The sequence below is a fragment of the Dicentrarchus labrax genome, unplaced genomic scaffold (genome assembly GCF_905237075.1).
Source record: "Dicentrarchus labrax unplaced genomic scaffold, dlabrax2021, whole genome shotgun sequence".
Classification (NCBI taxonomy): domain Eukaryota; kingdom Metazoa; phylum Chordata; class Actinopteri; family Moronidae; genus Dicentrarchus; species Dicentrarchus labrax.
Genome location: NW_026136721.1, coordinates 28,462,548 through 28,474,716, shown reverse-complemented (window position 1 = coordinate 28,474,716; position 12,169 = coordinate 28,462,548). Strand labels below are relative to the sequence as shown.

The 12,169-nt window shown below is 41.6% G+C and overlaps 1 protein-coding gene across 2 annotated transcripts in view; it reads left to right on the top strand.

Annotated features, from left to right (window-relative positions):
- Positions 1 to 11,833, top strand: part of fbxw7 (F-box and WD repeat domain containing 7) — a 64,142-nt gene extending 52,309 nt beyond the window's left edge. For both annotated transcript variants that reach the window (XM_051384765.1, XM_051384766.1), the window contains exons 8-11: positions 3,061 to 3,242; positions 4,929 to 5,154; positions 6,165 to 6,375; positions 9,299 to 11,833. In XM_051384765.1, the coding sequence (XP_051240725.1) occupies positions 3,061 to 3,242; positions 4,929 to 5,154; positions 6,165 to 6,375; positions 9,299 to 9,567 (888 nt within the window). In that variant the 3' untranslated portion in view covers positions 9,568 to 11,833. The remainder of the gene's footprint in view (positions 1 to 3,060; positions 3,243 to 4,928; positions 5,155 to 6,164; positions 6,376 to 9,298) is intronic.
- The last annotated feature ends 336 nt before the right edge of the window (positions 11,834 to 12,169 follow it).

Genomic DNA, 12,169 nt, shown 5'->3' with positions numbered 1-12,169 from the left:
TACCAAATGTTAAACAAATATTTATCAGATACCGTTACTCCAGCACAGTCTTGTCAAAGACCAAGATGGGTATTTGCTAATGTTTCAGCTTTGCTGCCAGTTTTGTCTTGCCTTTGATTTATCTTGTTATAGAAAATACAGTGAATCGAACACTTGCTGTGAGGCAATCAGGGAGTTATTACATGAGCACATTATGTGTAAATGCTTCCACACCTCTGAAAGAACTGGGCCGTTGCTTAGCGATCAGGTGAGACAATGGGGATTTGATTGTGGTGAAAATATTCCATCAGAAATTTAACAAACACAAGTTAACGTAAGATGTTGAAGCTTTTAAGTGCAGTTCAGATTTGTGGTCTGGAGGAATTTTTAAAAAAATAGAAGAAGCGATTGCTTAGATGATACTTGAAGGCTCCGTCTTCACCTGATGGGACCTTTTTGTCGATGCGTGTCCTCCAGCTTCAGTGAAAGATGTCAATCTTCTGCACACAAACAGCTGCACACATCTCATTGCTGCAAAGGTGGCTGCCTGGTGCTTAACAGAGCAGCGCATGTCCTTGGTGGTGCCTGTCAGCAGCAGTCTCAGCTGTCAGGCAGATCTAAGATGGCAGACCTGTGGACTGCTGTCATATCCAGGGAGAGTTGTCCTCTGCCAGATGCTTTAGCTGCATGGATACCCAGATTACCTTCTCCTCCTTTTTTCTAACCAACAGAGATTAGAGATTGCTTGTGGAGCTGTGAACTTAAGAGGAATACTGTTAAGATGATTAGAGATGGGGAAATGACTGCTTAAATTGTCAAATTAAATTAATGAAGACCATCTAGCATTTTATGCATGGGTGGATATGAATGCACAAGAGAGGCTGTGATTTTGTTTCCATAATAATGCCCTCTTCTATTGAGGAACGGACAGTGTAGTTGTGGTACCACATCTGTCAGTACTTAAGTGAAGCAGTAAATCATGACCTATGCCATCAAATCAGCAGCTCAAGGAATGGAAACGCGCAAACATATTGCCACAATCATTCTCACTCAGCACTCAGAATACCTTCAGTCTGCACCATTTTGATTCATTCTTCAGCCTTATGCCACCTCCATTTGTTAAAAAAGCTGAGAGCATGTTCAGTTTTTTCAGTTGCTGGGGGAAGCATTGCAAGAGAGGCATCATATGAGACTCAAGTTGGTTAAAATCTCCCAGTAGAAAATATTCGAGGAGGCAGCAGCAGAGTTTCCTGCTCCACCAAGTTCATTACTTTATCTGTCTTCTCAAAGAGAGACGATCAATAACCATTTTAACCTTTTATCATAATTATCAGACAGTTGTTTTGGTAATGATCAGATCTGTTCTGGTAACAATGAGATCATAAGTTATGACCAAGGCATTGAAGGTTTCTTCTTTGGTGGTTTTCAGCTGAGCTGTTGGGTTGTTTCACAATTTATAAGATAAACTGTAAGCATGCCTAATATAGATTCAGCTGTAGTCCGGGTGTTCTTTAGATCATGCATATGTGAGTTTATTATAATGTGATGTCTTGACCTGCCAAATTTTATTTAAACATTAGCTGCATGCAGCCTTTAGCCAAGTTGACCTGCATATGCTAATATATCCTACTAAGGCCAAAGAGGGTGGCAAAGAGAAAACAATTCCATGGTCTAGAGCTCTGAGGCTGCTGTACTGGATAACTCTTCCACTGTTTTTTTTCTTTAACCCCTTAAGATTGGATGCCACATATGTGTATAAATAAATGGAAAATATAATGCAGATGTTAAGCATTGTATGGAAACCCTTGTGCCCAAAAAAAAGAGGTTCATTAAAAAATGCAAATCTTTCCCTCTTAGGGACAGCCTCATTTCATGTTTGTTTCACTGACAGATAAAGAAGCCTAAGCCCTTCATTTCAGGTATTTTTCTCTTCCCACACAGTGTTTGAGTAGGCTCTAATCACACACTGTGATTCTTGTTCTTGGAACCTCAACCGCTGGCTCCGATTCACGAGAAAAATCTTGCATCCTTGAGAGTATGATTCATAATAAACTGCAGGCCTGTGCTACAGAAGAAAAGCAAATATTTATCACAAATGTGGTCAGTCTGAATCCTGATAATATAGCACGATAATCCACAAAATAGCCATGTTATATTTTAAGTATACAATTAAGTGTAATTTAGTCAAATGTCCCAGCTCCAGGATTATGTATTTCACTGCTGTATAAAAGAAGAAAGGACCATGGTGATAAAACAAGTAAGACTTTTAACACTGTAGTGAGGTTGATTGTAAGGTCATGCCACATTGGCCCACAGTTAATGGAGTGATTCTCTTTATCACAGCACAGAAAGGGAGGAAGACAGGCTGCAGCATCATCTTCCTCTTTTACTCGCTGCAATAAAACCTCTTGCCCTGCACTGCCATTCATTGCTCAGTGGCTTATCAGCTGCAGTCAGGGGGTCACATGTTGTACACTTCAGCAACACGCTCCACTCTGAACCTGACATAACCACAGCACTTGCCAGCGACCTCTTCTACAGTTTGCTCCTCTCCCCAAAGAATTTTAATTTAATGCCTTTTAGGATAATTAAATCGAGGGACAAATTAGACAAACTGTAGTGACTCAAATTCAATTGATCACAAAGATTTCCATAACTGCAGTAATCAATAGCTAATCTACCATCCCTAATGTGGATGAATGGGCGCATTTCTTTACTGAAGACAGTTGTCAACCCTTTCTGCAAACGGCTTGAATGGCCCGCGTTTCCAACAGATAAGTAAAAGCAATTATAAAAGCTGAGGGAGAGATTTTGTCCCAGTACAGCCGCAGCAGGTATGGAACGACTGGCTCCTCTTTCAGCCTGAAAGGTCACAGAAATTTAATTCTACTTGTCTTTTTTCCCCTGAAGGCACTAAGAGGTCATAGGAGAGTTTTTAAAAAAAAGGATTTTATGAGTTCTCAAATGTAATAAATATGAATGAAATCACCTTGATTGTCTTTGAAAACTAACTTTTCTTACATCCAAAGTCTGTACTTACTGAGAAATATAATGATCTTCTTCCTCTGTGATCTTTTTAAGTGTCTGCGCACATTGGTGGGCCATACAGGGGGCGTGTGGTCATCCCAGATGAGAGACAACATTATTATCAGCGGCTCCACTGATCGCACACTCAAGGTCTGGAACGCAGAGACAGGAGAATGTATCCACACCCTCTATGGGCATACCTCAACAGTGCGCTGCATGCACCTACATGAGAAAAGGTATGGGCAATTCTCGCCGTTGGGCCTCATTAACCTTTGTAGTGTCTTTTGAAATTGTGGTTCTTTTGATATGATGCAATTTTAGCTCATAAATGTAGAGCTGAAAGAATTAATTCTGAAGATTCCCTAGTGTGTGAGGATTTTCTCTTTGTCTTTGCGACATTGAACCAGATATCTTTGGGTTTTATACAACTGGTCATACAAAACAAGCTATTTTAAGGTGTCACTTCAGGCTTCAGGAAAGTGTGATGACCATTAGTAATAATCAGTATTAAATAATGGCAAATGAAAATACTAATACTTGTTAGTTGTAGATAGATCCATTAAATATGTTAAACAGTGGGTTTTACAACAAATGATGAGGCAAACTAGTTCATAAATCTAAAAGTGTATTTGTTAAAGGAATAGTTTGATGTTTTTATGAAATACGCATATTTGCTTTCCTGCCAAGAGTTTGGATGAGAAGATCGATACAGTTCTCACGTCTGTACGGTTAATATGAAGCTGTCGCTAGCTTATCTTAGCATAAAGACTAGAAGCAGGAGGAAATGGATAACCCGTCTCTGCCAAATAAGAAGTTATATCTGTGTCTATGTAAACGGTACTCATCTAACTCTCAGCAATAAAGTCCCAAAAAGTTGAACTATTCCTTTCATGTCCCATACGCTCTGTTAATATTAGAATCATGACACCCGATTTAACAGCGATCCTAGCAAGCAAAAAGAGCATGTCTGCAACACTATAAGAGGACAGTGTCTCGATGAAAGTGAGCATGTGGTCTCATAATGATTAAATAGACCCTGTGAGCCATCTTAAGTGAACTGCTGCTCATTCATTCACTCAGTATTACACTCCAGAGACTCAAAGTGCTCTTTTCGCCTTAGGGCCCACCAAGGTTTTTGTGTAGCATATGATTACTCACTTTGGAAATGCTGTAAGCTGCAGGCAGACAGTGAATAACATGTTGGTGATTTCCCATCTATGTTGCACCGTAAGCCATTTTATAAATAAAGAATATGTGCTGTTTTTTTTTAAATCTCAATACCCTGTGATAGAGCTCATTTCATAGTATGGTGGAATTTCTGCCTCAGTCTTTATTGAAATCTGTCTGTAATCTGGGGGAAGTTAAAGAAAGAGCTATCAATCAATCAGTGACCAGATTCTCCTCAAACATGTTCTCCTACTGTATCTCTCTCTCTCTCTCTTTAATAATATCCTTGGTCCAAACTGTTTTTACAGTAATAATTGGAAAAATAAAAAAATACAAATCTTCCCCAAAGGGAGTTTCCTTTTCTATAATATATCTTTCATTTTCCATTCCGGGTGAAGACACTGCTGCAGGGTGGCTGTTTGAGTTAAATGGGTGTTTTTGTACATTCAAGTATGGACATGAATGTGATGCTGTAGGTTTCTTGTTGTCAGAGGTGGGAAGGAAAATGTTCATACCTGTCTCATTATTCTGTCAATGCAGCTGCCAAGGTATGAATGAATGTGTTGTTTTAGACTATTGAATTTAAGAATTTAATTTGACAGACTGGAAGATGTTCCCTCAGTGGGAAAGTGAAGCTCAACATAAAGACTTCAGTTGAATTTACAAAAGTTTTGACTGCACCCAAACTTATATATTGGACGTATAGCTCTAGTACAAGCACTTGACTTGCTGTCTTTGTGTCTTTCTGGTTTCAGGGTGGTCAGTGGCTCTCGTGACGCCACGCTGCGCGTCTGGGACATTGAGACAGGTCAGTGTTTACACGTCCTCATGGGCCACGTGGCTGCGGTGCGCTGTGTCCAGTATGACGGGCGGAGGGTGGTCAGCGGTGCCTACGATTTCATGGTCAAAGTGTGGGACCCCGAGACAGAGACCTGCCTCCACACGCTGCAGGGCCACACCAACAGAGTGTACTCATTACAGGTGAGCAGCTTGAGACACACATTCACTAGTGTGTTTTTTTGTTGTTTTTTTTTTTGCATTTGCATGTTGAGTAAAATAAATTATTCCATTTGTTAAGGATCTTCTCTTACAAAGACTCGTAATGTGTAAACTGGTTGCGAGGAAACATCTGTCGCACCATCTGCTCAAAAGAAAACTAAACAGAAAGTCCCTTTAACATCACAAACTGCAACATAACTTTCAAAAAATATTAAAGTTTTATTGAGCCAAATGGAAATATTAACCATAACTGTGAATTTAGGTATTATTTAGTTTTATTTATATCTCCCCCAACAAATGAGCATGTTTCAGAGTTTGTTGTTTTCAGTTTAGTGCTGCGTCTCCACCAATATAAAACCAGGTTCAATCTGAGAGTCACCAAGGACAATCAGCCTCATCAATATGTACATACTGTATGTACAAATATTCATATTATGTTATTTGAGAATTCCTCTCCTTGTGTTCAGGTAGTTTCTTTGCCAGTGTGGCACAAAAAAAGACAATCTGGTCTGATTGCACCGATGCTTTTCTACTATTTTGTAATGTTTTAATGCATCTTCTCCAAACATGTATGTGTGTGGTTGTTTGTTCATTCTGTGAAAAGAAAATCATTCGTCTGTGTCCTCTAAGATGTCCTCTCACCCACTCTGTGTGATTACAGTGCACTTTAGCTGGTGCCATCACCAGAGAGATGAGACGAGGCTGTTTACTGCACTGATAGATTGGTTTTTGTACCACGCTGCATCGTTAGGCTTTTAAAGTGTTGATGCTCTACTATTGGACGTGGGAATGAAAAAGAAATCAATAAAATTCATTCATTTCAATGAGTTTAATCTTAAGTTTGTTAATAGAATCAAAGTATGCTGTGTAAGCAGCAACTGCAAGTTGAGGTGACAGTTACTGATGGTAACTTGATTCTCAGTTTAAAAAGTTCCATCGACATTGAGTCTGCGAGTGTCGAGGCTGACCTTTAGATCCTCTCTGCCTTCTAGTTTGATGGGATCCACGTGGTGAGCGGCTCATTGGACACGTCTATAAGGGTCTGGGACGTGGAGACGGGCAACTGCATCCACACGCTAACGGGGCATCAGTCCCTCACCAGCGGCATGGAGCTCAAAGACAACATCCTGGTCTCAGGCAACGCAGACTCCACTGTCAAGATCTGGGACATCAAGACTGGCCAGTGCCTGCAAACACTGCAAGGTGAGTCCACCATCGCAGAAGGAGGTTGAGGTAGAACAAGCAGATGTTGTTGTGGCGGGAAAGTGATAAGGACCACTATTGGAAGTTTTATTTGATGTTCCCACCAGGAGCTCGTTATCTGTGACATTTATAATGAAGCTGCAGTACTGTGATATACAGTGACCATGACTTGTAGCAGACAAGGGCACAAGTATGAGTTTATGCTTCCTTTACTGTTGGTGTAAACGTCCAAGACTTATGTTGATGGTTTTTTTGTATTATTTATGACTATATATTTAAGTGTGATCTTCACATTAGTGGAAAAATATTAAAGCACAACAGAAGAGATCAATAAATGTTTGCGGTATAAAAAGACACATTGTATTGTGTGTTAGGTAGTTCACAGTGAGTAGAGAAGTATAAACAGTTAGCTAAAAGTAATGGATAAATGGTTAAAACGTCCAGCCTCTGCTACTTGCTAACTGGTTGTAGTCTCATTGTAAACTTGACCAAACCAACCTAAACATCGACAGTTCAATTGTATGGAAATAAAAACTGAAACATGATCCACATTTATATAGCTAAAAGTGTTAAATAACATCCAGTTTAAAATCAGCTCCAGTGAATACATTTGAGCTCAGCAGATAAAAAGGACGAGCAGCTGCTGTCATACATTACCTTCTCTTTTTTTAGTTGGTAGTGTCTTTCTGCAGCACATTACCTGAATAATGCACTACAGTAGGTGAAACATGAGAGATGGAGAAACTGTGCAAAGTGGTGAGTTTATAAAACAGGCTGCAGAACCACTCAACTATAAATGTGTAACTAAACATAGAATAATGACAACGACAAGCACACAAGATGGGACTTGAGTCCAATTAAAACTCAGACTAAATGACCTGTTTGTCTGTGTGAGCCAACACCTTGTGGGTCTGCTGGTCCTGATTACAGTCTCATTTTCTTTTGTGTCTGCTGGAATAGTTTAAACTCTATTAGCAGCTCTGGTGCCTCACAGGAAGTTGGAAATGTTTTCGCTGAATAGCAGCAGCAGCAGCAGCAACCACCAGTACCCCGCCCCTAAATGCCCTCATTAGCAAACTACAACCCTGAATGCTGCTCTTACAAACACCAACACACACACCCGCTGAACAATGGGATGCCCCAGTGAGAGCCTGAAGAGACAGGGGAGGGATAAACCCGACCGGAGGGAGGATGTGTGCGTGTCTTGTGAGGAGGAGGAGGGGTGACTACAGTGAAGGGATGAGGGCCAGGGAACTTTGTAGGTCATATAATTAGGTCAGCGGACAATATCTGCCATTCATTAGTGTGTTTTGATAAGACAATAGGCCAGCAACAAGGTCGTCACTGTCAGCTGTAGAGAGTGTAGGTAATGACGGAGCAGGCTGCTTTGTTGTGGTAATGGGGGGAGAGGAAGAGGAGGGAGGAGAGAGTCAGGCATGTTGGGGGTTGGTGCAGAGCAGCATCGTATACTCGGGTAAATAACACAGCCTTTGATCTAACCAGAGACAGAAATGTAAAAGATGCGAGCGCGTGTTGATGGTGAGATTTTCAACAAATTTTCACTGCAAATGGATTGTGAAAGTGGAAAGAAATTAATCGTGTCTGAAAGAAAATAGCTGCTATAGCAACCTCCAGTAAAAAGCACTTCGTTTTGCCAGCACTTGATTCTGCGCTTGTTTGTGTTTTATGTCGCCCTAATTGATTTTAATTAAGATATCATTTTCAAGCCCCTTGGGGAAATCTTAAGTCACTGCACGTGTACAGTTACAAATAAAGTCACCTTAATGAAGGCAGTAAGAGCCGCCATCTTCACTTTAACTGTGGCCTCCTGCCAGCTGCCAGCACACAAACACACCAGACGGAGGTGTAGCTGGAGCTGTTTAGCCTCCGTGACAGTGACAGGCCCGAGTCCTGGCATGTCACTGCAGCTCGTCCTAGAGACCTCACTACACTCACAACAGCTTCAGGACTACAACAGATGCATTTTCCCTTCCACTCACAGGCGTACAGAGGTTTTGTTTTGTATCTATTCTTATGCCACAACTCTAGCTCATTTTAAATTCACCCATCCACTGCTCTCTTATCTTTTTTTTTTCACTAAATTATACCAGGAACTGTGGAGGCCCAGGACAGGGGGAGTCTTGTGATCAATTTCCTTAGAAGATGGCAGCCTAAACAATAGACAGACTCTTTAGAAAACGGCACTCCTTTCCCCTGAATGTTAATGTTTTAGTTCGCAGGGGTGGTCTTACTCTTTATTTCTGGTGAGGGTGAGGTGGTCTGCTGTACAACACGGTGGAAAACCCTGCAGGAATAATCGGGAACTAACAGTTCCCTCTTGTGCATTACTGTTTACATTTCCATCACGTTGGGAAAAAAGTCAGTTTGATAAATTACTAACTAAAAATAGCGGCTTTTTCAAGACTTCTTGTACGCTTAGAGACAACAACACAGTCATTATGTTGTTCTTGTTATGTTTCATAATTAGTAGAACGTAAATATTATTTAAGTACAAGATATTCGTATCCCAAGTCCTAGCTCTGGTTAACACCTGCAACCTAACGCTTGCTCACTGTCTGAAGAAATGTACTTAAGTTTTAGTAATTGAAGAGAAGAAGAGATTTTTTACATTTTAGCAGGTGCTGGACCAACAATAAATATCAAAGCAAATGACTAGAATTTATAGTCTGATTGAAACAAATTGTCATGGAAACGCCAACACTGCCCTTGATGTTTCCTGGGCCATCAGAAACCTCTATCCCTGGAGCAAGGACTTTTGGGGTGCAGAACTAGGGTGAATAACTAAATTTAGATCCTGGTTCCTCTTGCAAAGTTCTTGGAAAGTTCCTGCTGCGGTAAAGGACTTTTTATTGACCGCACACTTCATCTCTTTAACCATCTGCATCTTTCTTTGTGTGTCCAGGTCCCCACAAGCACCAGAGCGCCGTGACGTGCCTCCAGTTCAACAAGAACTTTGTCATCACCAGCTCAGACGATGGCACAGTTAAACTGTGGGACCTGAAGACGGGCGAGTTCATCCGAAACCTGGTGACTCTGGAGAGTGGCGGCAGCGGTGGTGTGGTGTGGCGCATCCGAGCCTCCAACACCAAGCTGGTGTGCGCGGTGGGCAGCCGCAACGGCACAGAGGAGACCAAGCTGCTGGTGCTGGACTTTGACGTGGACATGAAGTGAGAAGGGACGTAGTGGGGGAAGGACGAAGAGAGCGAACCACGGAGAGGAAGGAATAGAGAGGGAATGGGAGATGAGGCACCTAGAAACCGGAGGGGCCGTAGCCCAGAACTCTTTACCCAAACTCGCAAAATCTACAACCACCACCACCACCAGTGGGCTGTCCTGTCCTCTACCATCATCTTCCCCGTCCCCCTTTGGGCAAATGTTACCAACAGAGCCACAGACCCTCACATGTGTTCAGCCCCTGCTTTTGACCCCCTACCACCAGTACGAGGTGGAATCGGGAGGGGATCGGGCTGGAAACGAGGCGGGGGGAGGCACGACCGGTCTGTCCCTTGATTGGCTGGGAGAAAGAAGAAAAGGAATGACGACTGAACTCTTTTGAAGTGACTCTCAACCCTTTCGGTTCGGGGTCAGCTTCGCACAGAGACTTGGTTTCGCTCAAGCCTGACAGATTTTGAGATGTACAGAGATATATTATTTTTTAAAGACCCCCTCCCCCCTCTCCCCCACATACCCTCCCATCAGTGCGCGCCCACACACACATACACTCAAAATGGCCAACCGCAAAGTGGAAGAGATTGAGGAAGGTGGTAAACATTTTAAAGCTAAATTTCCACACACAGTTACACCTGAAGAGCTGCTTGTTGCAGAGGAGAGAAAGCGATCGGAGGGTTCGGCCTGTAATCAGGCTCGTCTCTTGTCACTCCATTTCCGTTTTTATTGTTCTACACTCGGTTTCACAAGTTTGATTTTACAATATCGCACACAAACACAACTGTGAATTTCAATACGTTTTTTGGTTTATCATATGAAAGGGGTTTCCCTTTTGTTTTTTTTCCTCACGGTTGCCAACAGCAACAAATCCCAGTATTAGAAAGCTGCTCTGTTTAGGTTTGCTGTCATTATGTCACAAGGGGTTTTTTTTCTTTTCGTCTTTTTATTTGAGTTGTTTGTTCTTCCTTTCTGTTTTCTACATACCTTGGTTTAGAACTCCGTCTCCACATATAAACATCAATGCTGTCCAGAATTTTTCAGAATCTAGCTGGGGTGGTTTCCTCAATGCCGGTGTTGTGACGAGAGGAAGTAAAGGTTCTTTGCTCTAAGCGCTGTGGATTAATGCCCCTGAACCCCCTGCCCCCTTCCCCTCTACTGTTTTCCCCCAGTGGCCAAACTGTATTTATGCTGCTAGATGAATGGAAAAAAAGAGAGAGGGAACTTTTACTTGCTGTGACGTTTTAGTCCCAGGCAAAATTCCAAATTGAACTCTATATGTTTGGACTTAAAGAAACAAAAGATGACAAAAGTTAACATCCAACATTTTTGTTTTATTTTGTTTGTTTTTGCCACTGAAACTTGAGCCAAACGTGCCTCTACGAGGCTGAGAGGAGGGAGCGTGTCCGACAGATACTGACGGGATCGCCTGCAGAGAGGAAAACAAGGGGATGTACACTGTTGGCGTGCGTGTGTGTGTGCGTGCATGAGTGTGTGTGTGTGTGTTAGCGTGTTAATGGGCAACTTGTAAACACATTCCTTGGGACAAAGCTCTTTCAGCCTGTTCTTTGGGGAAATGTACAAATGCTGTGTGGACTGGCAAAGAAAAAAAACTAGCAGATGTATCGGTTTTAACACGTGAATGAAAGAACTGTCCGTATCCGTGTGTGATTGTTGTTCCATTCAAAGATGTCTGAAGCAACAGAGGAGACCATCACAAGCATCAACTGACAGGTCGTGCTGCCAGGAGTCTTAGTGTTACATGTGTTGCAGTCGAAAATCAGCGGGGCGGTCGCAGCCTCGTGGATTTGTCAGTGGGAAAAATAAAAACACAAAGGCAACAAAACGTGAACAGAAACATTGTAGCCAAACGAAAATCGTCTCAATCTCCAAGAGTCACAACTCAAGCTGAACTGTGAAAGTGGTATAACACTGTATATTAAAAAAGAAAAAAAGAAAACAATCTTGCTCTATCTCCTCTCGTTGTTTTCTCCCTCTGTTTTAATTTATGATCTGGTTTGAGAAATCAGATTTGTTGCAGGTGTTTTATTTTTTCAGTTCATGTAAACTGCCTGGCAAAAAAGAAAACAGACAGAAAAAACCTTAAAAGGGATTGTGTATTTGTTTGATTCACTTAGAATTTTATTTTCTTATAACTTAAGTGCAATAAAATGTGGGTTTTTCTTTTTTCATTTCAAGCATATCAGTTGTCTGTTTTTGTTACCTGTGTGACGGCCTATGTTCAATAAAGCAAATTATTTGGTTAATTACATCCACGAGGGAAATACTTTAAACATTTACCGCAGTGCAGCTTTTCTAGGAGACATTTATCACAGCAAACCTTCTGTGCTCCTAAAAACCAGAGGCCTCATTTATAAAACTGACTTACAATCAATTTTGTAGTAAGTTTGACTGAGTAGTTGCTGAATTTATAAAACTTTACTTTGCTTAGAGGTAAGATAATTTCCATGTCGAAGTCTGGACTTGATGCAAGCGATGTCCATGCAGGTTATGTAGAGGCTATTGCAGTTTGGGAGCCTGTAGTGAACTTTGCATTAGCTTTAGGTGTGGGGATCGCATGGTTTTATAAATAGTGTGACGCACTCCC